Here is a 26,635-nt window from a genome sequence, read left to right as displayed (position 1 = left end):
AGTTGTGATGCCACATTTTGTCAATTCAAATCTTGTACGACGTTTATGGTGTCTGTATTCTTAGGAGCAAGGAAATAAGTGTAAAATGCCTAGCACACCGGTTTTATCCTTTTTCGATGTAGATATAACCCTATACATAGAGAGAGAGAGAGAGAGAGAGAAAGAAAGAGAGAGAGATCAGAGGAGGTACTGGAGAGAGAGTGAAAATGATACAGTTCTTTCTGAAAAGGGCTGGGATTCGGTTGGTCGTTCGGTTGGTCGTTTGGATGGATGGATGTATGTAAAGAGAGTGAAAACTAGAGTTCGGGGACCTCATACCTCCATGAAATATTTATTGCTTTTTTGTGGATGGTATGTATGTTTATAGTCGGTTGTATTTGAGAGTAATGGTTATATAATATAAATGTTATGGGAAAGTAGTGGTGTATTTATTTAATGACACAGAGGATGTCCATCTGATTAGTAATTATCAAAATGTGACACTTAATTGTGTAATGTGCGTTTAAGAGGTCGACACGGCATATGGTAGCATGGTGTTCCTTAAGCTTGATGTTTGGCATTTAAAATGTCTAAGGTTGTCAGCATTATTGAGGTTCGACCATATGCCTCAGAGCTGTGTGGTGGGAGGAAGTTGGGAAACTCAGAAAGAAGAAGGGATGTGGCCAACTTTAGTCAGATGGTGATTTGATTTTCCACCAATATGTCATAACATCAGCTGTTCACACGGTACAAAAACGAGATGCACACTTTCCTCTGACAGCCCTACACCAACTGTAAGATGAATACTTGGCGCCAACCCCGTCTGCTAAAAAAACAAGTACCATTGGCTACGAAAGAGACAACTAACAACTGTCCCTTATCGTAACAAAATCAGAACATCTGTATCGCCCATAAAACTTCTGACACCCAACCCAGATGAGAGGACCTAATGGCATTTTAATCACCATGTCACTCAAATCAGCAGTACAGTATGTGAGACATCCATACCTGGTAAGCATTATCGTTAAATGTACCTCAACTTCTTACAATTATACTTACGCTTCACATCTCCATGATATCCTAAGCAGACAAAAATAAAACTAATTATCATTATATTAAAAAACTCGGGGTTCCCCAAACAGCTGTCACCTCACCATCTGCTTGGAGCTAAGCCCATTAACAAACACATAAAGCACGATGTCTGTACCAATATATCTCAAATATAGGGGTGATTTCTGATATTATTACATCGATTATAATGACAGATACTGCTCCCAAAATCTCATCGATTCGAGCTTTCATCACACCCCACCAACACAACAAGTATGAAACCAATCCATCCAGCCGTTCTTGAGTAATCATCTACACAGACAGAGACACATAACAGAAAATATTCTTCCTGTGATATTTGGCTAGCCCTGAAAAGGGCTGGGGTTTGGTTGGTGGTTCGGTTGGATATATGTATAATGTAATGTCTATGAAGAAAGTGAAAATGATACAGTTCTTTCTGTGATATTTGGGTCGCCCTGAAAAGGGCTGGGATTTGGTTGGTCGTTCGGTTGGCTGGTGGTCGTTCTGTTGGCTGTATGTATAACGTTATACTAGTATACAATGTATATAGAGAGTGTGAAAATGATACAGTTCTTTCTGTGATATTCGGGTAGCCCTGAAAAGGGCTGGGGTTTGGTTGGTCGTTCAGTTGGCTGTATGTATAACGTTATATGGAGAGAGACGGAGAGAGTGAAAATTCTTTCTGTGATATTCGGGTAGCCCTGAAAGGGGCTGGGGTTCGGTTGTTCGCTCGGTTGGTCGTTCGGTTGGATGTATACATAAAGTTATATATAACTATATATATATATATAGAGAGAGAGTGAAAATGATAACGTTACAGGTCTTTCTGAGATATTTGGGTAGCCCTGAAAAGGGCTGGGGTTTGGTTGGTCGTTCGGTTGGTGGTCGTTTGGTCAGTTGGTCGCTTGGTCGTTCGAGTACGAGAATGAACTGCCTGGAGCCATGACGAGGGTCTTGAAGTCCGGGAAGTGCGTCTTCAGCAGCAGGGTGACGTTCCGGAGATCCTCGCGGTTGTTCAGCTCCAGCGGTGTGTAGTCCGTACCGCACATCGGAATGGTGTAGCCCGGGAAAGTGAAGTCCTGGGCACCTATGTGAAATTTGCACATTATGTGAAATTTGCAATTAACTTGAAAACTATATACAGATGTTTCTAGAATGTACTAGATTAAGAAACTCCTGGGGAAGAACAAATTTTGCTTTACCTTGCTCGCCAAGTATTCCATCTACGTGTCTTGGTTAAGATAGAAAGACAATCCAAGAAAACTGCTAAAAGGCGATGTGTACGACAATTCTTTTGTTCTTTGTAGTCGAACCCAACAAACCAGAATCTAGAGTCAGCTTTTAGAGTTACTAGTATGTGGACTCTTGCTTGCACTGTATGTACACTGCAAGAATTCGCAATAAACTATATAGAATAAAGTGCCGTTGCGGACACGGAAAAGTTATAATAAAAGAAAAACTCTTGGGTACCTGACTTCTCCAACTCGAACTTCAGCTTGGCGATGACGCTGTCAGTAAAGTCGGGCCGCACTTCCAACAGCACCGTACCGGACCAAGTGCTCCGCAAGTTCTTCGGCTCAGGAAGTCGGTTAAAGAAGTCTTGGAATTGTTGGTGGAAATCCTCGTTGCTGAACATCGCCATGGCTTGTGAGTCGTGACTCAGGGTGTTCGTCGAAGAAGCTGTGGATTTTCAAGGAGTGTGTCGCATCTTTATAGATCGGGAAGGATTAGCCAACCGTCTATAATCACAGAGCAGAAGCACGTTGATTACAAATGTTGTCTTTGCGCGGACAGAAGACAATGGCGGACAGTAATTGTACTATCCGCTTTGTCTAGCATATGAAGAAAAAACAAACACATCGTAATAGGATTGATCATTTACACACAATGTAATCAATAGTCCAATCAGACAGAATTTTTGATTGAGTTTAACACTGTCTGATCACACAGACAAAACACGCCGCTGACGATGTCTTGATTGGACGTCGAACTTAATCCAGTACAATTTGTGATGAATAGTTAATTGTGTAATCAACACCGATCCAATCTTTCATAAACTTCTCATTAATCATGCAAATTAGCTGTTGATTTACATGATTTGTATTTAATGATGTTAGTCATCACTTTGGCTATCTGCGTACCAAAATCATGACGATCCATTCTCGTCGAAAGGTTGAACCAAAATCGGCGTCTCCACTTCCACAAAAGCCGCCAGAGGGCACAAACTTACAGTACTTACTATCTGCCTGAAGGTCCCGGGTTCTAAACCTACAATGTCCCCGGTCTTGTGCCCTTGGGAAAGACACTTTACACGACTTGAAAAATGAGTACCAGGCTTCGGCTATGGCCGTCCCTCGGATAGGACGTTTTAAAAATGGAGGTCCCTTGTTCGGGGAGAGCCACACCCCACGCATGTAAAAGAACCCACCACACTTATCAAAGAGTTGAATGAATGAATGGTTTATTTGTTGCACAACACAACTTCAGTAAAAACATTTGGCAGCCAATTGGCTGAATTGCACGGTTTTTTCCCCATCAATTCCTTAATACATCGAGTTAAAGACTATCTGACTCATACACACTAAAACTATGTATCTTTTAAAACTTTATATAAACACATCATATATAGGCAAGAGACGGAAACATACATTGTGATTAGAACATTCCAAGTCTACTAGTGTTTAGCTATGCTCGTTTAACAGTCTTACGAAGTATGGAAGGAGGGAGTTTCTGTAACGGTTGGTTCTGCATCTTACTGTTTTGAACAAGTCCGAGTTTCTCGTGGATCTACCGTGGTTCTCGCTAGCCCTTGGCGTGAGCAATGAAGGGTCGAGCTTCTTGATGAGTTGGGGTCCTTTCTGATGTAAGTGGATCAAACCTTACAGTCTACTCTAGTCTCCGGGTTAACAGTCTCATGTAATGTCAATCCCTCCACAAATGTGGTGAAACAAACTAAATATATGTAAGGCCACAGCAAGTAAATTTTATGGATGACATCCTCTGCAGACTGCAAAAATAATGAGATAGGGCGAAAAAAAACAAGATGGGTAAAAAAAAACAAGATGGCGAGATTTCCAAAATGGACACCATAAATGTTAAAACAAGAGTTGAAGTGACAAAACAAGGTAGCACTGACAACAAACCATTCATTCCTGTATTCAAGATGTGAACTAGTGTAGCAAAAGTGACGCTAGTGTAGTAGACTGGTATCACTTACCAACATGACCACTACAGTCATGACTTTCATAGTGGTGCCACTTTTACAACTATCCAGCTGGTTTCACATCTATAACTTCAGTCATGGCTACCTGGCTAGTGTCACCTGACTCATCTCTACGAATCATTAGGCTACAGCACAACATACTTTCCCATTTTGGTACTTTCTCGTCATGTTGACCATCTCTGAAGAAGAAAAAAAAATCTTGTTTTGTTCTGAAATCAGGCGAAAATTAATGAGCGCGTGGATGTCATCCATAAAATTTACTTGCTGTGGCCTAAATGAATAATATCCACCAGACCACCTCGCCGCCAGGTTGTTCCACTTCTACACGCGGCGGTTCATGAACACCTTCCAGCGGGCACGCCCTCCGTGTCCGCGCCGTAAAATCTTCAACTTTCTGCGCCTGAGACTTCTGAATACTTTTGTAGCATGTATTAAGATTTGAACTCCTCCACCCTAACCACTGAGGTTGTCTGGAGGCGACCTGTTCCACTTCTACACCCGGCGGTTCATGAACACTTTCCAGTGGGGACGCCCTCCGTGTCCGTACGGTAAAATCCTGAACTTTCAGCGAGACGACTGAATACTTTTGTAACATGTATTAAGATTTGAACTCCTCCACCCTAACCAGGTTGTCTGGAGGCGACCTGTTCCACTTCTACACCCGGCGGTTCATGAACACCTTCCAGCGGAGACGCCCTCCGTGTCCGTATGGTAAAAACTTCAGCACGAACCCTGGCGCACAGACGGGAGAAACATCTGATGGGAGTACTGTCAATAGCATAGCTTTGGCTGCATCCGACAGGTACATACACAAAAATATAACGCTAGTTCACCTTTATTCGCGGGGTAACCTATATCCGTTGTATTTATTACAGGGTAGTTAGGGATACCACGGCGCCGGTGGTTTCAAATGTTGCAATTTGAGACCACCGTCCGTCGACTTGATATTTCGCAATATGCAATGCCCTGTTTAAAGAATTACAACGGATATAGGTTACCCCGCGGATAAAGGTGAACTGGCGTTACCTACTTTCCGAAACTACTGAATACTTTTTGATAAAAACACAATTTTAAACATCTTACTTTATTGATAATTTTGAATATTGTAATGTCTTTCGTTTTGGTATGTTAATTCGGCAACGGTATCATTGTGTATAATGATTTTATTGTCAGAGATACAATTACTTATGGATTTCACATATCTAATTTTCAAAATTGTCTACAACTACGTAGTTCAGCCAATTAAATTTTGTATGATTTGACCTCAATGTTCTTTTAGTGTATCTATGTACCAATCAGTCAACAAATCTCTCAATATCTCTATCTATCTACTACACCAAAAAATAGTTACTCAAGCAACTGGATATGGTTTTGGTTCCAAAACCATATCCAGTTGCTTGAGTAACTATTTTTTTGGTGTATCTTATTACCTGGATGTCTAACCTACATCGACGTATCTATCTACTAGTATGTAACTAATGTCTTCCAGAGGTCTTGGAACCTCCTCATTAAAGACTGCCGACACCAAGTCCCCAGCAGAGATATTGAAGCCGAGTCCAGCCATCCCGGAGGAAAGTTGGGTTCTCACCGCGATGGCGGCACCAGCGGTATTCATGGATGTAGACGGCGAAATCCAGTTCCGGAGCGATCGACTTTGATATTTCCCAAGATTTAGAACTAGACAACTTTCATAATATCGCGTGGTATAACAGTCTCCAGATAAAATGTCTCCGAAAATGTACATGGATTGCAATTTTAGTTTTTTGTACACAACTAGAGTTGATACCTATGCCGACGTTCGGTGGCCGTCTGTCACCTTCCTCAGGGCAATACTGACTTCTACTATTTCACACTGCAGTTAGGTGGCGCTGCTGCAATGTGAAGAATGCGGTACCAAACTGTGTATACTGTATGTCATTAACTTCTGTACAAATATAAAAACTACATATAATTCACCCCTCCAAGTTCTGTCTGCTCTTTTTTCACAGGTCACTATCAGGAACACAGCATTCATAACCGTTCAATGAATCACAAAACCTTATCTAAATTTACCAACCAACTTAACAAGGCAATGCTCTGAGATTGAACATTGTTGAAAGACGTCAATACAAATCTAGCTCGTCTATGGTCAGACTGGATTACTACGTAGTTACAATAGTTTAATACAAGAGGGTATCGCCATGCTCATTAGGCATTTTACTCAGTTTGTTCCTGATGACGACACGAAAAGGCTTGAGTGTGTCACTATCATATTTTGTACTTATGTCATGTGTTCCATTAAAAAAAGGCCTTTTGTTCACTGTTCAAAGATCAGAAGTCATGTTGAAGATCAAACCTTTATTCTAAAAGCCATTTTACCACATTTCAAGTGCCTATCTATTACAGACATTCCTTTATGGACAAGGAACTGGTCTCATATCTTTGGGTATGTCATATATGTTAGAAGAAACTCAAAGTTTGCCATGTAACCTGAGCGTTAAAAATGCTTCCATTCCCTTAACTGCCCAGTACAAAATAGTCTGTAAGTATAAGGTGCACTATGGACTGACATTAATCTAGTAGTCTGTTACAAAATGTATCATACAATGAACTTGAGCATCACTTCTTCCCTTGAAGCAACCAGAAGAGAGTCTTCTTCATGAGTTATTCACATCTTAATCAGAATAAGCTTTCTTGTAGAAATATTTTTTCTTCTTCAAAATGCCAGGTTGTGATGTTAAAGTAATTGTCTATGTTTCTTGCCCTTATCTAGCACATTTGCAAACACATCACATAACTAATTTGACATAAAGATATCTTCTTGTAGTTATCACTGACCAGTACTCAAAATCCTGAGAAGCTAATAGTAATAGATGTAAATATGATCATTTTCCATGTAGACGACATCTTTCTGAATAATGTACAGGTTCTATCTAATATATTTGCTGGTTAATAGGAATCTGACTATTTCAGTTAATTCTCAGTATCATCTACAAACATGTATGTACAACGTCAAAACAGCAACACTTCTCAGTACTTGTCATGCACACTTAGAAGCATACATGAACAGCTTTTAGGGTATGTACTGCATTAGATGGACTTCAATCAACATTTCCATTATATTTTCTGTCATATTGTTTGTTGGACTAGTATATACTATACAAAAGAAGACAGCACCAATACATGTATATTGCATTGTTTCTACAAAAAACATATTAATGCAGATTTTGCTTCTTGAAGGCATCATTATAAGTATCTAGCACATCACAATCACTACTACACACCCTATTTTCTTTTATCAATAGCTGTACCCATACCTATCTAAGTTTCTCTTCTTCACACATATCCGGTGCATGCTTTGTAACTAAGCGTCAGCATCAAATGCACAAATAACATATTTTGAAGATACATATGACAGATAGGTTTCCAAGATTGCCGGTAATCCAGGGTTCTGGAAGGGATGTGCTACTGAGGAGTGACTTCCATCGCCTCCTCCTCTACAGAGGTCTGAGATTGGACAAGGATGACGTCTTGTGGAGCCCCTTCCTTTTCTTGTAGGTCCTTTGAATCTACATCCTTCTCAGAACCTTCCTTGAGGAGACAGGAATTGTTTCCTGAGCCGGACACAGCGCCTGAAGACTGACTGGGTACCGACTTCTCCTGTGTGCTTGTCTCCTCAATAATCATGCAGTCATCGTCTTCCGAATCAGCGTGGTACCCTGCGTCCTCCTTCCCTGACTCCTTGACCTTGCCCGCCTTCTTGAAGAAGTTGAGGATGCCTGCCGGCCCGGGCGAGGTAGTGGGATTTATCGGCACCTTCTCTGGTTCCTTCTGCTGAGGACTTTTGAAGAGCGCGGCGGGGGACATCGGCTGGACAAACTGCCGGATGTTGGCAGCCGAGACGGGGACCGAAGGCGTGACCGGACGCTCGTCTTTCGCGGGGGTGTCCCTCTTGGCTCCACCGGAGGAACCGGGCGTCGCTCCCTGAGACTTGGGGCTGTCTGACTTCTGCTTGGTGACATATGTCCACTTGTTGGGGAAGGGGAGGTCGGTGATGCTGTACTTGGTCTGGACCTCCTGGTGGACGTACCTACAACAGATACAAACCAAACATTACAGCACTGGTTAATAAATAAAAAGAAAACTACATTGAAAATGGAAAAGCCTACGGTAAATATACCCCAAAGTAAAGTTCTCACTTATTTTACATGTCTGTCATAGTTTAGAGCTGTCTCACTGTTTGAAATTTGCATTTGCTGACAGCGAGCTGATGTTTGAATTCAGTGGCATCAGCGATCTAAATTTCCCATCCAGTATGACTAGTGCTTCTTAATCTGACTTTCTGTGGATCGATTTCTATGAACTTTCCGACGAATCGAGGGCATTGACAAGTTAGTTAGTAGTCTTTGAAGTTCATCCTCAGAATTGCCAGCTTGAAAAGCACGTACTAGTCATGTACACAGTCGTTTGTTACAGTTGTAAACCTCTGTCATTCTGTATTGTTATCATTTGTGTTATTTGATATCTTAATGTCAGAATCCAGGGTAATTCTAGGGAGTCAGTCTAATGGATTAGGTACAAACATGAGATGTCCAACGTACCAGCAGGTCTTGTGGTAGTCTTGGCGCTTCTCCCTGACTGCGATGGCCATCATGGTCATCTCCAGCTGCCGTTTGGAGATGCTGTACTTGTTCTGGGAGAAGGCGGGATCCGGGACTGCCGCTGGGGACGGCACGGCGGCTTCTGGGCGATCTGGAACAGTGGTGGGGGAAGGTACAACCGCTTCTGGGACAGATGAACCAGTTTGGAGCCCTGATGTTTCGTTGCTCCCACTCTGGTTGCTCGCGCTGTCAGACTCCTTCATCTCCACATCAGTTCCTGGTCATCACATAAAAACGTTAATAAAAAGGTACCTACAATTAACCCTAGTCCTTTGTGCACTTGAACAAGAGACTTTTGTAAAAACACAAAGAAAGTAATAGTGAAAAAGTTTAAACTTTTTTACTACGGAATATACCAACACAGATGAGCTTGTTGTATGTTGTGTAATGAGACGATATCTATCAATGTCTCTGACACCAGAGGTTTAAAGAAGAACAAAACCACTTTTCATCAAACGAAATCTGTGGAAAGTTATGTGGGGTAAATAATTTTGTCAACTTTACAAGTAAGTGTAACTCACTGCAGGCTTAACGATAGATCATTCAATTTTGGGGTTGCAGGAAAATGGAGAGTTTGCAGTGGTTTTGAGTTGGTAGTAAAACTTCCTCACGAAAACAAAACCACAACAAACACTTTTGCATTTACAGCATCTACTGTGGTTGATGTTCATACCTGCTGGCACAGTTTCTGTTGTTTCCATGGCAACCTCTGCACTGCTCTCTCCCTTGTCCTCCGTCTTGTTTCCCGACCCTTCGCTCTTCTCCCCCCTCTGCTTGAGGTACCAGAACTCTCGGAACTCCCGCACCAGAGACTTGATGCCCTTCGCATTCCCGTGCATCAGGCGGATCAGGTCGGGGAAGGCTGCGGACAGGAATACATTTTGTTATTGTCATTATTGTTATTACCAAAGACTCTTAAAAAATGGTACATAAGCTAAACACACTACACTACCAGTGGACTAGCCCCCTGCTGTAGTGCTTGCACCTATGTGTGGCCCAGGGCTTAGAAGGGGAGATGGGCGCCGGGCCTGGTGCATCTTCTGATCAGGGAGGTTGACCCCCTTATTCTGATGTATGGGCAACTCTAGCTTATTGCTGTTCTTGTGGGCCGACTACTCTCTCTTCGCAGCCAGGGGATGAACTGTATGAGGAGCTTAGAATAGACAAGGCTAAATCGCAAGGGTCTAGAACGGCTGCCATTCGGCACTAACTCCGGTGACCTTAATACGACTGTCCCAAGTGTCTGGAGCTGCATTCAGTGCTAACTCAGTTGACCTCAATTGCCCACTGTACGGCCAAAGGACTGTAGGTTTTGAACCACCCATTCAAAGAGTATGAATATGTTTGTGGGAAGAGGGCCAGGGTGAATGCCAGAGCCACTACTCGTCTAACATCAGTAGTGGAAGGAGAAAGAAGAAGACTAGTATCAATAAACAAATTCATACCTTCTTCAGGAACAGGCTGTGCCTGGCGCTTCACTTTCTGTTTGGGGGTTCTGTCCACGGCCGCTACGCTCTCCTCTGGGCCTGCCACGTGGATGGGCATGGAGGCAAAGGCACACACCTGGGGGCAGGGAAAGGCAATGGAATTAATTTATTCATCATACAACTATGGAGCCCAAAATCTAATCGAATCAAGGTCTCATCAAGACCTACCCAAGTACTAAATATCAAGACAATCCATCCAGGTTTTCTGGAGTTATGTTGGTCAACCGCCCCTTCCCCCTCCACACAGACGCATACAGACAAACACTAATGAAAACATAACCTTCTAGGGAAGGTAAATATCAAAACTCTGGAAATGAAATCAAACGAAAAGTACACTGTGACGAATTTGGACTACATGCCTATTGCCATTAAAACTTCCAGGCCACCATAAAAATTAACGGCATTGCAATATAACAACCATACAAATATCAAAGTTCCAACAAACATAATGCTTGAATAAGTAATAAGATTTCTTTTCAAACTTTTCCTGTCATGTACAAAGTGCTTGCAGTGCCCTCTTTTGGAACTTGTTGGAACTGCAGAATCAAAACCTTACTGGAAACATGTTGTCAGGTATGAGAGATCATTGACAATGACAAAATGAAACCACTGAAAAAATCTTAAGATTTACAGTACCTTGTATTCCTCTAGCATCCTCCTCATGTCTGATTGGTTGTCCTTGGCACTATCACATGACCACAGACAGCCAATCACAACAGCCCTCATGTACTTCATCTGTTTCTTCCTGTCTGCCTCGAACGCTCTCTGCCTGGCCAGCTCTTTAGCCTTACGGGCACTGGGGCTGGAGGGCTGCAGGGAAAAGTTGTTTTTTTAAATTGAAAACATCTGCTTCCAAACATAGTAGAGGCACATTAGAATATTTATGCTGAAATTGAAAGAACCTCCTACATATTATGCTAAATCATCAAAGAAAATACATGAATAAGACAGCTTTCCCTACAAATCACAGGAAATATAAAAAAAAACAAGTTGCCTACACCTTATAGGTTAAGGATCAGCAAAAATCTCCATGACTAAAAGCATGAAAACACACTGTATCAATCTGTCTTCCATCTTAAACTTTGACCTGTTCCTGTTACCACTTTTAATTGCATCCTACCCCTCCCCAACTGGCCGAGTGTCATCCTTGCATGGGTGCTGCTCTGTGCACCATCTGTTGCAGGAAGGACTTCAACTTTCAACTAAGCCCCTCCACATTTTCATTTTTGACAGGAACGTACCTCATCCTCACAGCCCTCATCCTCTGACAGATGGCCGTGGGGCACGAAGAAGTCCTCCAGGTCGGAGTCTGCGTCAGAATCGCTGTCATCCTTCTCACCCTGCAGGAATTACAGCAAAACATTTCTCTTATTCTGTTATTTCTTCACTCACTATCCATTGTTGATTATACTGCTGCTATCCCCACCCAGGGGTAGGCAGCAGTCAGCTAGTCTTCACACCGCGCTTCCATGCGGCTCTGTCCAGTGGGCTCACCCCTGTTGCTTCATCAAAAATGTTAGGAGGTGATCTTTGCTATACAAGACTCAGCACACAACCAGTACATTATCAACTGCTAAAATTTCAGTGACCATCTGAATCTGCGTCTTCATCACTGTCATTCTTCTCTCTGTGCAGTAGTCACAACAAAACATTTCTGTTACTTCTAGCTTCATTAAACATGTTGAGTGGTATTTGCTACACATTTTAAGGTTCAGCACACAGCAAGTACATAATCAATTGTCCACATTTTGGTGACTGTGTGTCACCTTCATCAGTGCAATGCTGACTGGTTCTGCTGCAGTACTCCACACTGCAGCTAGGTGTCGCTGCTGCAGTGTGAAGAATGTAGCCTCAAACGTGACAGTTTGAATCCCCCCTCATCAGGATTTTGGACCAATTTCTTCACTTGTTGTGTGTAAAGAACTTCTTTTAGAAAACAATGTGCATCTTTTATGAAAAACGGTAAATTTTGTAAAAAATTTGTAAGCCAGAATGGCCCCTCACCTCGGAGTGGGAGATGCTTTCTCCCGGCTCCTCTTCCTCCCATTCATCATCACTGTCAAACTCATAGTCAAACAGGTCCTGCAAAACAAACAAACAAACAAACAAATAAATAAATAAACAGGTAAATAGTCAGGCACCACTCAAGACCTTTAGCATGAGAAAAGCAGAAATGATCTTGTGGTAGTCTGCTCGCGACGCCTCTCCAAAACCTAGACTCTGTAGCAGGCTTACAAGTTGAGCTTTCTTGTTATTATCATATGCAGTTTTCTCATTTTATTGTTTCTTTTTTGCTGGCTCTTGAGAAACTGTGCACACCGAAAACTGGCATGCAATCAGAGAACTGCACGTAAAAAGTACAAAAATACCTACTTGTAAGCATGCTATCAAAAACCATGGTTGAGTGAGGATGACAATAATGCAAACAGATGTATTTATTTCATGTGAACTTCAAAGAAGAGTTCAACAACTGACAGACATTCCAGGTCATGGGGCCAGTGACAGAGCCTACTATATATGGGGAGGTATTGTTCTTTTATCTCCACTATAACAGAAAAGCGAGAAGAAGTTGAATTCATGTATCTGTTAAATGAATCTTTTCAGCAAGTCTTCTTGTGACCTGTACTTAGCCTGGTGTGGCAAAAATGTGCAATAAAGGTCTTCAATCATCATTGTTGTTGTTCTATTGAGGTGACCTTGTGAGTTGTACCTCATCTTTCTTGAAGGGGTTCCTTGGGTTGAGTTGTTTGGATGTCTTGTTCCAGGTGCCGTAGTACGCGGGGCGGTAGTTCTCATGGAACTGTAGCAGCTTCATGTGAACGTGTCGTGTCTTTGGCGTGGGCTCCACAACCATCACATCATCAGCCTCCTCACTGGGCAGGAAGGGCACAATATCAAGTTAGTTTGGAGCATCAACATAGCTGTATGTTAGTCATGCAACATCACACTGTTTCTTCTTTCAATAATGTAATGTTTGAGTCTATGTGTACAGTTTCACATCTCAACATATTTACAGTATTTCACCTCAAATAACATTTCAAATGTTCTATAATTCAAGAACAACTGATATCAATGTGGAAAAGTGTTTTTTGAGTGACTAGCTACCTATAGTATACACACAGTATATATCCGTTTTGAGATTACAGACTTTCCAAACACATCTACACATTACACCAGTGTTCACCTGTCAGGATTGGGTCTAGGGAAGGTTCGTCCACCAGTCTTTGGGATGTACTGATTCTTTAACTCATCCAGATACAGCTCAGTACAGCTCTGAGAAAGGAGAGGAAAGAACAATTTTAACACAATGACAAAGTATAACATTTCCAGCTGTAAGTGTCGGGACCAAGTGTGTGATTTTCAAACACTAACTTTTTCTTTCTGTTTGTCTCTCTCTCTCATGATAATACATCAAAGAGTCATTGATGAAGTTTAGACATCCAGGTAATAAGATACACCAAATACTAGTAGCAATTACTCAAGAAACTGGATAGGATTTTAGAAACGTCAGATGTTTCAGGCAGAAACCTCTACCTTTTGTCACTTGCATGACAGTTGCTTGAGTAATTGCTGTTATTAAAGAGGTAATACGTAGGTTTTTAACACACATGGACCTCTATGAGAGTGGCTGCTTTGAGTTTTTTGCATGTATAAACAAAAGCTCAAAGAAACAAACCTGTTTCTGTAGCCCTTCGTTCACCCTGGTGAGATCAAGGTTCTCCACTCGGACGAGTGGAGCCAGCTTCATGTCCTTCTTCACCTCAAACGGCATGAAGGCCCCCACAGGTTGCTGCTCCTCCTGTAGAGACGAACAAAATTAGAAGTAAAGTGAGGCAAACCAGTTGTTTTTGATGCAGCTAATGCAATGTACCTTCACTGCATTTTCAACCAAGCACACCAGGTCAACCCTTTTCCTCCTCTGCCAAAGTCTGCCAAACCTCTACACTATACTGAATATGAAAGCATTCCCTATGTGCTATGCATGTCTACACGAACGTTTACTTAATGCATGAGAATGTTCAAACCTACCTTTGGTTCAGCTGGGTCAAACTTGGGCTTGACAAAGAAGCTCTGGAAGGCAGCTTTGACTTTCTGTTGCTTGCGTGCCTGTGATGGAAAGCAGTTGGGATGTGAGAAGGCACGACAGATAGTTACATATACACCCAACCAACCGACAGCTCCCATTTTGGGTGAACACCCAGGATTTCTAGCCCTGTTTCGTACTTGTAGTCATGGAGCCTAGCCCATATATGTTCCAACTGTAATAATTATTCATAAAAGCAAACAAATTTTTCACCTTTTCTTCTTCCACCTTCTTCTTTTCTTCCTCCTGTTTCTGTTTTTCCTCTTCTTTTTTCTTCTTCTCCTCTAACTTGGCCCTGGAATCAAAATAAGGACTGATCAGTGTCTACCTCCATGTACTATGTAAAGCCGTAAATACACTATATTACAAAGGTCAAAATGTATCTCCCTGGTTTTGGAAGAGAAACGTTATTTCTATATTCTACATTTCATATTTTGAAACACAAAGTTTACTTACTCAATGGCTTCCTGTTTTTTCTTCCTTTCCTCCTCCTTTATCCTGAGTTTCTCCTGCCGTTCCTTCTCCTCTGCCTCCTTCAGTTTCTGCTTCTCTGCTTCCTTCTGTCGCTTCTCTTCTTCTTTCTTCTTCCTGAGCTCTTCCTTCTCCAGTTCCTTCTGTCTCCTGGCCTCCGAGCGGAGTCGCTCCTTCTCCGCCCGCTCCTCCTCCTTAAGCCTCAGCTTCTCCTGCTTCTCTTTCTCCTGTTGCCATGGATGATGGAAATTATTCACATGATAACATGATTTATCCACAATACATTGATTTGTTAGAACATGTATGTACAATGAATGAATGATACTGTGAGCATACTGTGTATGTACAATGAGCTGTGTCATTGTCAATAAAGAAAGAAAGAAAAATGATATCTTTTTTAAAGATATGACAACAACAGGCATAATTTGAACTACAGATGAGACAAATATCTGGATTCAAACCTTACAGGCTTTCACTGGCATCATGATTATAATATGAATCCCTCAAAAACAATGTTGGCGGGTAATTGGATCAAGCAATAGTATCTTTGTGTGTTGAAATCTAACATGGTGCAGATAACCAAAAGATTGTATTGACAAAAGAAGAGTTAACATGAAGAAAGCATTAAAGTTAAAAAACACAGTAAAACTGTATCCATTACTTACCTTTTCTTCCCTTTTCCTCTGCAGCTCTGCCTCCTTAGCCAGCTGTTTGGGAGTCTGAAGGAAAGATTGTATGCAATCTACATGTTAGACCAGCAACAGAATAACAGCAACGGGTCATCTGGTTCCTGAAAAGTAAAATGACGAACTAGGCTTTCATAACAATGAAAATGATAAATATTGAAATGCTTGCTGTGGTTTTATTTTTGCAGTTTCCATGGTGATCTCTATGGCAACACCGCAAATATGTGTTTTGTTTTTCCACTACACTACAGAATTGTTTCCCTTAAACCATGAAATGAAGTTCCAGGAAAAATAAATGGATTTACAGTAATCACCTTGACCCTTGGCTTGGTGGATGGTCCCTTTGGCGATGTGAAGGACGGTGTTGGAGGCGATGTTATCTTGTTCTCGGAAGCTTCTTCTCCTGTCGTACTCTTGTTGGGGCTGTTCTTACTGGTACATCCTTCAGGTTTGCCAGAAACAACACTGATAACTTCTACTTCATCCTCTCTAGCAGGCTGCGTTGCCATGTGCTGTGATGGTGTTTCTTTATCCTCTGGTGAGTCCTTGTTTGTCTCAGCTTTTTTGTCATCTGTGTATTTGAACATGTCTAGAATGGACCTTGATGCTGGACTACTTTCCTTCAGTACAGGAGAAGCTGTACTGGATACTGCCTTGTTGTTGGAGCTGTCCGGAGAGCGGTCAGTCTTGCTGACCACAACAACTTCCTCCTCAGCCAAAGTCTTCGTCACCTCAACAGAACTTACTGTTGAGCTCTGTATGCATGACTCGATGGCCATGCTGATGGTGTCTGACTCTTGAATGTCTGACCCTCCCTCACTCTTCTGCAAACTTGAGGGGCCTTTGATACAACTCTCTGCAACAGCGGCTTGCACCTGAGGTTTGCCTGTGGGAGAAGCTTGTTTACCTGTGGTCTCTTCCTCACCATCACTGTCCGTCATGGTCAGATCGATCGACATGACTTCGTCCTCGTTTGACGTGGACACCAGCGGCTGCTGAGTCGTCTGCAGAAAACTGTCGATAGTCTTCGCCTTCTCGTTCTTAGAGGCGAGCTTGACTGCCGGCGACTTTGTAGCCGGAAACATCTCCGAACTGGAGCTGACTTCGTTTTCTCCTTCCTCGGCAGACTTGGCAGCGTTCTCTGTAGCCAAAGTCTTGGGCTTTTCCTTCAGCTGTTGGTTGCCGAGTTTTTCTGCAGACTTGCAGGGGGAGTGGGTGGACAACTTGGGAGTTTTTGGGGAAGCCACTTCTTCATTGCTGTGCTTCCTCTTCTTTGTGTTTGGGGTGTTGGGAGACATTGGTCCGTTGAGTGGGGACACCACCTTGAACGGAAGACGCGCTGGAGGTAGAGGTACAGGGAAAATATGTAAATCAACTTATGCTTTAGATCAACTTGTAACTCAACAATTATAAATCACGAAATGGGAGATCGTTCTGAGCAAAACTTGATATCTGTGTAGCGCAGAATTGTCCGGAATGGATGCTAGCCAAAAGGACTATGTGATGAAGGCTTACGAAATTTGTCTTAACACTTGTACCATGTGTTACAAATTTTAAAACTAGTATCTCCTCAACACAAAGTTCCAATATTAACAGAGTAGAGTAGAGTAGAGTAGAGTAGATTCTTCAGTTAGTATTCACCTTGAGTATTCACCTTGAGAGACAGCCAGTAGGTACCCGTTAGGTAGGAGTTCACTCCAGTTTAAACCGCTCTTCTTTTACAATACTTTTATTTTTGAGGAGAGCAATTTCCTAACTCTCTCCAAAACAATAAATGGTATCAAACTTTGGGGAAACCATGTTACCTTGTTTCAGCTTTTTGCTACTGGGTGGGCTGGTGAGGATGTTTGGGCTTCGGCCTGAAAACAACAAATATTCATAAAGTCCAAGCTACTAACTTTAAATGACAAAAGGAATGAAAACTGTACAACACCGTGATCAGCTCTGCAATCTACCAGACAGCTAACGCTTTTGACAAAACGGTTGCGTGTTATGGGCACCGATCATATCTATGTACGCTTCAAAACATTATGCGCGCCAAACTTCAACGAAAAAACAAGAAACCATAGAATAGAACGTCGAATCTCAGCTGTGGATAAACATTTAAAAAGGGCCTACGTTCGGCTAAAATAGGAAGGATCATCATAAAAGACAAAAAAATTTCCAACGTATAACTTGTAGGTCAATTATGAATCATGTAGTATTTCCAGATTGTGCGACTTTTGAATGTTTTAGACAGCTTTGAGTTTGTATAGAATTTTTTGGCAGATGTAAATTTGTAGAAAATGGCGGAAAATCTCGGAGACTCACCATCGGAACCTTTCTCGGCGTTGCTCTCGCCCATCCTTGGCGGATTCTGCGGCATACACTCCCCAAGCATCTTCACGAGGACCTTGGAGATTCGTTCCAAATAATAAGAGGGAAAGAAAGTGGAAAAATTTCATCAATTTGACCAGAAAACGAGACAGAATGTTTAGTATTGCTGACTACCTTCCTACTACTTCGAAATTGGCGGGAAGGAGTACTGGGGCGAACTGTCCTCAGCTGGGATTGGTCAAATTTGGTCATGTGATCAAAATATGCCAGCGTCTCTAGAAGAATACATTATTATATGGGTATAATACTTTCAGACAGTCTTTTATAGAAAGAACAGTGAACATGATGTATAAATACATGTACAAATTAAATATTCTAAAAAATGTTTTTCTCCCTTGCGACTAATCTAATTTATCGTTAGATGTGAAAAAATATACGATATGTTTTATAATATCAAAATATACTCCCGAAGTTTATGAATAGACTTGCCTGACAAATTGGTGAGCGCGCACAAAAACGCTAACAGATCAAAATTCTGCTGTACTGGAAGAAAATATATTTTCTTCGTCGAAAAGTTAGTTCTGATTAAATTGTTAAGATACAATATCGTATAAATATAGTATAGATTGAACTTATGAATCTTTGACCTCGAAAATTATCTTAAATGTTCTGCACAATATTCTAACATCGGGAATTTACCGGTTGATGTTGTGTGCATATCCGGTTTGGTGACGTCGTAGGCACTTCCTACTTCCGTGCGACCTCCAGGTCTGATCGGGTGAAGGGAAGAACGGAGCTGTGCCGAAGGAACCTCCTGTCATTGCCAAGGATCCACAACAAACCACGACACAGAGTCGCTCTCCTTACAACACGTGGCAGTAGTCTAGAGTACAGCCGACACCATGTCGCTGGCGGGGTTAAAGAAACAGCTGAATAAAGCCAACCAGGTAGGTGGAAATGTGGGCAGTTGCTTGACCAGTTCAGTTGTTGTGTCGAGGGAATTCTGTTGATATGCAGCCCGTTTCTTCTCCCTTCCCGACTTTGGACTCAGCGCCGCTCTCTGTACGGGAATTTCCTTTCTTGTGGCTGGGTGTTTCCGGCCTTTCTCTCTCTCTTTTTTCCAACATCCCGTGCCCTCATTTACTTGTACCGTTATATTTTCGCTGAAGGGCGAAACGGGGGACGAACCAATACAATATCGGATTCCTTCAGCACCGTTGGATTGTTTTGAGTTGACTTGGATGACGATGCGTCATTTTTTGTTGGCAGTATAATTTGACCGGGTTCACTGTCCTTTATTTCAGGGTTTCACCTTAGCAACATACACGTAACTATTGTTAAATCAAGTGTATACTAAAGTATGTATAGCTGTTTATGTGTATGTTTAGCTGTGTATTCAGCAAGCCATTAGATGTTGCCAATCGTGTGATAATTGGACATTATGCAGGGCTGTTCCACATAATCTTATTTACAATTTGGAGGCTTCGCATTTATGATCTGGCAGGAAAAAGAGCCCAGATGTGGATACATATGATACCACAATCCACCATCTGGGGTTCAGAGATATCACCAAAAAAAACACAGTATGAGTCAGGATGTTGTTGTAATGATATTATTAATAGAGTCTTGCATACTTATATCATTACTTATTAACTATGAATTATTAAATCTAATTTTTGTGGGGAGCAAATTTTGTGGTAAAGGGGGGGGAAATGACGTTTTCCTGGTATTTCAAGTTCATGGTCGAGGCTAATTACTGAATTAGAAACAATAATTGGAAACAGATATTGCTGGGTCATGAATTTGTGTTCAACTTCAAGAGCTTTGAAAAAAACATGAAAATCAAAACCACCATGAACATTAAAAATGAAAGTATTACAATATATACATATTAGCATTACAGTATATTGCAGCATTCAAGTGTGTAATGTAAGACCATAAAGTATAAGGTATAATTAATAAAAGACCATGCATGTACTTTGTTATCGCTGTACAGGCAAATTTTTTATCTACCTCTGTGGTTTCAAAGTTCATCAAAATACTAGTGATCCCAAATTAAGGGTGCTCATCGGTGATTTAAATTCATTTACTTCGCTGTGGTTTTATTTTGCAGTAGAAGGTAAAAGCAGATCTTTGTGGTCTTTGAAATTTACAGTTGAAAGAATTCAGTTATACAGTTAGTAAGATATTGTATCTGTTTTAGTATTTGTGTATTTGTGTTTGTGTCATTGTGAGCCCTGGAAGATAAGCTCCATTTGGGTCTAAAGGGCATCTTAATATGCTCAGTAAACTCAATATTGGAAATACATATTTGCAGTGTCATAAATTCACAGTGGAGAGGTCAACACAAAAAAAAGACTGCAAAAGTTTCAAGATTCACAGTATGAAAGATGAGGATGAATGCCCCTCCCACTGTGTCTGTGATGTTATGTTTACTTGCATGCCTTGTCACTTAGTAACTTACATATGTTTAATTTTCCCTGGAATCTGATATAGCCTTGTAGGCTTGTACAGATGGGGACAAATTTCTAACTGATGACATACACCCTTCTGGGCCCACATGGGGATAGTAGAGGCAGAGGATTAGTTCAGCATGACAGAGGTATCCTGCCTAGTGCCTAAGTACATAGCTGGGGCATGTTAAAGTTAATTTTCATTAGACATATATACCAAGGAGGTTTTTTAACCTCCTTGTATATACCTAATAAATATTTGTTCATAATCATCTACAAAATGTATGTATGTCTACAGGCAAGTGTACAATGATTTGTACAATTCTGGTCACCCAGGGGAGAGCACAGGCAAAGGATTAGTTGGGGATGACAAATGTATCAGGGGCATTTTAGAGTTAATCTTATAAATCTTGTAACATATGACATGTAATAATGATTATGTACTGTATGTATGTTTACCCCTCAGGCATTTTACAGTGGCAGGTTGTCATGTTTGTGCAAAGTGGAATTATCTGTTATACAATTTAAGTGTTAAGAATTAGATGATCAGGAAAGGCTGAGTCTGTATGCAGGGATAAAATGGGAGTGCATCCTACATACAATCTCTACAATTTTACAAGAAGAATTAGTAAGTGTGGGTAGTTTATTCTGCATTTGTTATATTGTCTGTTTGAGCTTTTATTTATTTATCAAAAAACAAAAACAAATTGGCCTGCAGGCTGCTTTTCATTAAGGTCATGAGAGAAGTTGTATAAGGGTCTTTATTTTACTCCTAGTAAATCGTATTATGAGAAAATATGAAAATTTAGATGAAAGTTGGAGTATGATTGATATGATTTTACCTGGCATTGTGGGATTCTAAGATGTATTCGTAAAAATAATTGTGCAAGAAATTCTTTTTGGCGTGAGTGTCTTGGCATATTTTTGGTTGAACTTGGGTGCTAAACTCATGCAGGGTGTGTGATTGTCCCGTTGGGAACGGTAGACCATAGAAACGTGATGTTGATGAAAAGGAGGTGACGCGGTGACATTGAATTGTGCGGAACAGAAAATCAATATGGCCACAGGTGCTTGGTATTCTTCGTGGAGTCCCGGGGGACCCGCGAATTTCCTCTGCGCAATTGCACAGAGCATTCCTCAGTACGTACAAATGTACATGCACGGGAAATAATATCGTCAGTTGTACAGGGCATTCCTACGTACGTAACGTTACATGAACGGGGAAATAAAATCATCAGTTACACAGAGCATTCCTACACACATGCACTGAAAATAAGATCATCAGTTGTACAGAGCATTCCTTCGTACATGTACGGAAAATAGAATTATCAGCAGGCATCTAGTCATTTCTTAATGCAGTACTGTAGATATTAAAACTTTTGGGTGGTTTTATTAATATTATCACAGTTTTTGTGATAACCTCTCAGTGGCTCTGCGCAATTGCACCGAGCAATTCCTACGAACGTACATGCACGGGAAATAAAATCATCAGTTGCACAGAGCATTCCTACGTACATGCATGGAAAATAAAATTATCAGCAGGCATGTAGTCATTTCTTAATTTTAATGTAGTACTGTAGATCTAGAAGCTTTTGAGTGGTTTTATTTTCACGATTTTTGTGATGATGCCCTCTGCGCGGCAAATTTAGAACATTGTGAAAGTGTCTCCCTTGTAAATTGATTTAACACAAATTTAAAAGTCAGCTAAAACCTACTTTGTCCTCCTACCATAAAATAAAACTGCATCAAAAGTAAATGAATTTATAATACATTTGTATATGACAGCATGATGCTCTAGTATTATACTTACCTAGTAAAAGAAGGAGAAAGAAGATTTATCTATTTATGTAAAAAATGACTGCTTATTTTATTGATGAATACCATCAATCATATGATAATGTTATTGTTAGGATTCGTATGACCCCCAAAACTTATCTCAGACTTATAACTGCTGCAACTAAGTTGTAAATTTTGCATGTTATTGTGTCGTCCCTAAAATAATTGCTGCATTCACTCAAGATTGATGACCAAGTCATACAGTACTTGCTGGGAATATACAGCAGGTTCTTTTAGAAATATCATTCATCCGTTATCACCAAAGTTTTTCAGCCAATAAAGATTTGATACGTTTATAAGTTATAGTTTCTACTACATACATTTTAGCCTTAAGAAATGATAGTTGTCTTAGATACATTGACATAAATCACCAGTAAACCTACAAATTGTTTCTAAAGTTTTCAAAGGAATTCAAATTCCATATGCAATTTTTGAAAAAAAAATGATACTTACAGTTTTGTGACTTAGATATTCTTTTATTCAAAGCAATTCAAAATTCCTACAAATATTGTCCTAAAACCCTAGCAGGTTACCATCTGTATTCTATGGTAGAATATGGATGGTACCCTATGCTACTAAAACTGTTGTTGTGACTTGAAATGGACTCTACGCATGGGCCAAAATTTACTGGAAAGAAAGATACCAACAGTGGAACTCTCTATCCCTGATGGATAATGTTAAACCCATCAGTGCATATCTGACTGTAATAACTGTAACAGATTTACAGTCCCTTGTAGTGACTTGGAATGGACTCTAAGATAAGGTATGGGCCAAAATTGACTGCATTTAGAAAGATACCAACAGTGGAAATCTCTATCCTTGCTGGATAATGTTAAACCCATTTGGGTATATCTGTATGTAATAACCATAACAGATTTACAGTCCCTTGCAGTGTGTCATGGAGAGTTATTAGCCGGCCTCCACAGAGCCTGAGTCATGCAATATAAAAAGCATTAATCATGTTAGACTGCATCGCTGAAGGTCAAAAATTTGTTGGGTCTGCACTTTCTCAGGGTGTAGTTAAAGCACATGTGCCGTTTGGAACTCATGGATCAACGTCGATCAGAAGCTTATGCTATGGCCTAAGCTTTGTCGATGAATTTGTGCTGGGGGCATCGTTGACAAATCTCCAAGCAGATGTTAAGTGCCAGCTCATTCTCTGCACTTTCTCAGGTGTTAAAGCACATGTGCCGTTTGGAACTCGTGGATCCACGTCAATCAGAAGCTTATGTCATGGCCTAAGCTTTGTTGATGAATTTGTGGTTGGGATATCGTTGACAAATCTCCAAGCAGATGTAAAGATTGGCTCATTGTCAGTGTTATACACCTGTTTTTTTAAACATTTAGTAGTACCAACCTGATAACATTTTTTTCAGAAGATACAGTCCTCTTTTGCAGTGTTGTATTTTTTATACCTCCTGAGTACTTAAATGTGTGCAAAAATAGGCTTAAAACCTGAGATTGGGCCAGATCCTAATATCTGCTTGGAGATGAATCATTGACAGCCACACACAGGGTTCAATTTCATTTGATTTATTTGTTTTGCACATATTTCAGCCATATGTAAACATATAAAATGACAATAAGTTTTAGACATGCCGTTAACATTAGACATGCGTTATGTCTAGTCTAAAGTTGCGTGTGGTTGTCATGTGTGCTTGTTAGAACCCTTAACAGTCTTTTACATCTAAAGTTTTGACCTTTTAGCAAAGATTGAATGTAAAGAATGGAGATCACAGCTGTTGTACCGATACCAACGAGGGCAAAGGCCATCTAGCTGATTCAAGGTCGCTAATTTGAATGCTTCCAGATTGATCGGTGGCTGGTTCTTTGGCACAGTGAAAGAAAGATAGACACGACATGTGCAAACTATTGATGGGCCAATCTGGAGTCAGCACATGTACTTGGAAATACCACAAAAATTAGGAAATCCATCATGAATTTGCATGATATCTATTTTTTATGGTCCCGCTAATTTTGTTTTTTTTCCTTTAGAAGAAAGATTGAAGAAATCTTAATCTTAAAGATCGTAATTTCATACCTGCATAAGGAAGCACCTCATTCAAGAGCTGTCCTTATAACTGTCCTACGTATGTAGTGTATACTAACTTTGTCTGCCAAAAAATAAGTTTATATTCACAGACAGAGTAAAGCATTCAGCAAGACTTTCATGTCAAATAAGATTTTGCACCAAAATTAAGAAGCCTTAAGCTGTCTTTATTTACAACTGGGTAACTGTCCTTGTGCTGATCTGGGTTTAAGTTTGTGTACTATTACCACCTTTGTTAGAGTAAGTGGAGTATGATGCTCTGTACAAAGGGCAAAGTATTTAGTAATGGATAGGGTGTCCAGTAAACAGCAGTGCTGAACTTTGCCAACCATCTCTTATCAGGTGTGGACACAGTGCAGCAGGCCCAAGCCAGGTGCTGGTGTGGTGGATCTGTTTTATATTTATATTTGCTGTTGTATACGTTGTATATGTTGTAGTTTGTACAAAGTTACAGATAGCTGTATGTGAAAGAAAACATGCTTAAATGATCTGACACCTTGCCTTTTGAATTTAAAATTGAATTGAATCTTTATTCATATTATAACAGGCAGACATTTCAGTCTGACTTTTGTTGCTATGTATTGACACAGGTTAGCTCAATAAAATTTACTTATAAAATCTAATAAAAAAGTTGTTGATTAATCACTGAAACTGCGAAAGGCATTTTATTGTAAAAGAGTCATCACATGAGACCATAGACCTTAGGTTTACCTGTACTGTGATTTCTAACACAACTTACACAAGTATTTGTACACTAACCGATATATACTGTACATGCATTTAAGTTCGTGGAGATTTAATTTCGTGGTAACGGGAAAATGGACTTTTCGCGATGGTTTTAATTTCGCGGTAGCACCATGCACTGTAGTCTCTTACTGTTATGTAAAAATCTTGGCGGTGGTTTTAAATTCGCGGTGCAGTGGCCGCCGCGACAACCGCGAACATTAAACCACCGCGAAAGTTTCTGCATTTACAGTATGTTAGTAAGTTGTTAGAATGAATGTATTACTATTAATGAACTTTATTGCATGAAATTTGTACATGGTACAATGTAACATCCATAAATCAGTTCGTACAATACTTGTCTCATCTAAGGTCTATCACTAATGGGAATATGGACGTAAACGACTGACGAAAGGTAGATGTGTTGTGACCCAAATTCTATATTTCTGCCATTGCCATTGTCCCAAACCTTTGTGCACAACCAGACTACAGACAGCTGTGCTTCAGGGTTTACTGCAGAATCAATACTCTGCAGGACTCAGACATTGGTACATGTGCGCTGTACTTCGATCTCGGACTTTTAATTTGGAACCAAGGATGTCAACCTTAGCCTGCTAAAGTAGCTGTTTTGGTAGTATTAACTTTGATACTAAATCCATATTAGTTTGGATGTTATGTTATGTTATTTAGCAAGGAGAAAGATGAAAAGAATTCGTATTAATAGTTCACAACATTTTCTTTGATCTAACAGTGTTGTTGATGCGCTAAGATTGCATGTGTAACCTTTTAACACTCTACAGTAGCTTATCAGTTTGAACTTGAATCTAAATAGAAATAGGAACAGATAGAAACTTTCTTTAACAGTATGTAGAAACAGTTTAAAGACATGTCAACATTTTAACTCTTTATCTCATCATTTTGAACTTGAAGTAATATTCTCTAAATAGAAATAGGAACAGGAAGAAACATCCTTGTAACAATACGTAGATGTAGAACTAGAAACAGTTTTAAAGAAAATTCTCCCTGTTCCTTTCTGCTAGGCAATGTTGCTTTATTAAATTATTTTCTAAATGATGCAATGTTAAAGTTATGTCCCATTCCATTGTCATTCTTGGCATCTCCTTCTCTGGTATCCTTAGTAGTGTAGTTTTGTACATTCTTGTACTGTAATGCTGAGGTATAGATATTGATTTTAAATTGTTTATACTTTTCATCTTTATAAACATCTTTTATAAAAAAAACTAGAATTGGTACCCTACCATAGATTTGTACCCTAAGTTTGACATAGACATGGTAGACATGTACTAGTCACCTGAGCATGACATATATATTTGCATTCCTCAATGTGCAAAATGTTCATACCTGCGGATAGACTTCTGTCTGTGTAATAAGAAATTCAAACGTTCATTTTGAATTGCTCAAGTATGAAGCATATTTTCATGTACCCATTTACCTTGTGCATGTACAGATAAATGTTTCATGCACAATGTTTTTGTTATTGATAGAAAAGCCTCAGTCATGTTGATACATATATATGATATAAACCTACCTATATACTAAATTATAGTGTATATACGTCCAAACATATTTCATCTTTCCTAACCACGACAATGCCA

At 40.3% G+C, this 26,635-nt stretch overlaps 3 protein-coding genes across 12 annotated transcripts in view; 1 reads left to right on the top strand and 2 right to left on the bottom strand.

The window, feature by feature from the left end:
• Positions 1-1,943: 1,943 nt before the first annotated feature.
• LOC118409200 lies at positions 1,944-3,388 on the bottom strand. Its single transcript, XM_035810068.1, has 2 exons — positions 2,521-3,388; positions 1,944-2,137 (listed from the first exon to the last, which is right to left on the bottom strand). Exons 1-2 carry the CDS (start codon positions 2,690-2,692, stop codon positions 1,944-1,946), a joined length of 366 nt encoding a protein of 121 aa, XP_035665961.1. The 5' UTR covers positions 2,693-3,388.
• Positions 3,389-6,595: 3,207 nt separating this feature from the next.
• On the bottom strand, positions 6,596-18,210 carry LOC118409199 (chromatin assembly factor 1 subunit A-B-like). The gene is made up of 18 exons (XM_035810067.1): positions 17,952-18,210; positions 17,447-17,500; positions 15,956-16,980; positions 15,621-15,674; positions 14,941-15,182; positions 14,698-14,779; positions 14,430-14,507; positions 14,077-14,199; positions 13,585-13,673; positions 13,111-13,291; positions 12,405-12,482; positions 11,642-11,740; positions 11,543-11,546; positions 11,037-11,212; positions 10,359-10,476; positions 9,587-9,775; positions 8,854-9,130; positions 6,596-8,342 (listed from the first exon to the last, which is right to left on the bottom strand). The coding sequence occupies exons 1-18, from the start codon at positions 18,019-18,021 to the stop codon at positions 7,718-7,720; spliced, it is 3,564 nt and encodes a 1,187-aa protein (XP_035665960.1). The 5' UTR covers positions 18,022-18,210; the 3' UTR covers positions 6,596-7,717.
• Positions 18,211-18,693: 483 nt separating this feature from the next.
• LOC118409248 (endophilin-A3-like) overlaps positions 18,694-26,635 on the top strand; it is a 66,349-nt gene continuing 58,407 nt past the window's right edge. For 7 of the 10 annotated variants that reach the window (XM_035810121.1, XM_035810125.1, XM_035810124.1 and 4 more), the window contains exon 1: positions 18,695-18,904. In XM_035810121.1, the coding sequence (XP_035666014.1) occupies positions 18,860-18,904 (45 nt within the window). In that variant the 5' untranslated portion in view covers positions 18,695-18,859. Of the gene's footprint in view, positions 18,905-26,635 lie in introns of all 10 variants that reach the window. The other 3 variants (XM_035810119.1, XM_035810118.1, XM_035810116.1) reach the window with 1 other exon arrangement.

This window comes from Branchiostoma floridae, chromosome 2 (genome assembly GCF_000003815.2).
Source record: "Branchiostoma floridae strain S238N-H82 chromosome 2, Bfl_VNyyK, whole genome shotgun sequence".
Classification (NCBI taxonomy): Eukaryota; Metazoa; Chordata; class Leptocardii; order Amphioxiformes; family Branchiostomatidae; genus Branchiostoma; species Branchiostoma floridae.
This window is presented reverse-complemented; position numbering and strand designations above follow the sequence as displayed.

What these genes read in the sequence shown, in the direction of transcription:
- LOC118409199 (XM_035810067.1), bottom strand. Translation starts at nt 18,021, where the DNA reads ATGCTTGGGGAGTGTATGCCGCAGAATCCGCCAAGGATGGGCGAGAGC. An exon ending in AGAAGGTGGAAGAAGAAAAG is followed by an intron (nt 14,508 to 14,697) that starts GTGAAAAATTTG and finishes TTTCCATCACAG; the next exon opens with GCACGCAAGCAACAGAAAGT. An exon ending in GACTACCACAAGACCTGCTG is followed by an intron (nt 8,343 to 8,853) that starts GTACGTTGGACA and finishes TATCTGTTGTAG; the next exon opens with GTACGTCCACCAGGAGGTCC.
- LOC118409200 (XM_035810068.1), bottom strand. Translation starts at nt 2,692, where the DNA reads ATGGCGATGTTCAGCAACGAGGATTTCCACCAACAATTCCAAGACTTC. An exon ending in GTTCGAGTTGGAGAAGTCAG is followed by an intron (nt 2,138 to 2,520) that starts GTACCCAAGAGT and finishes AATTTCACATAG; the next exon opens with GTGCCCAGGACTTCACTTTC.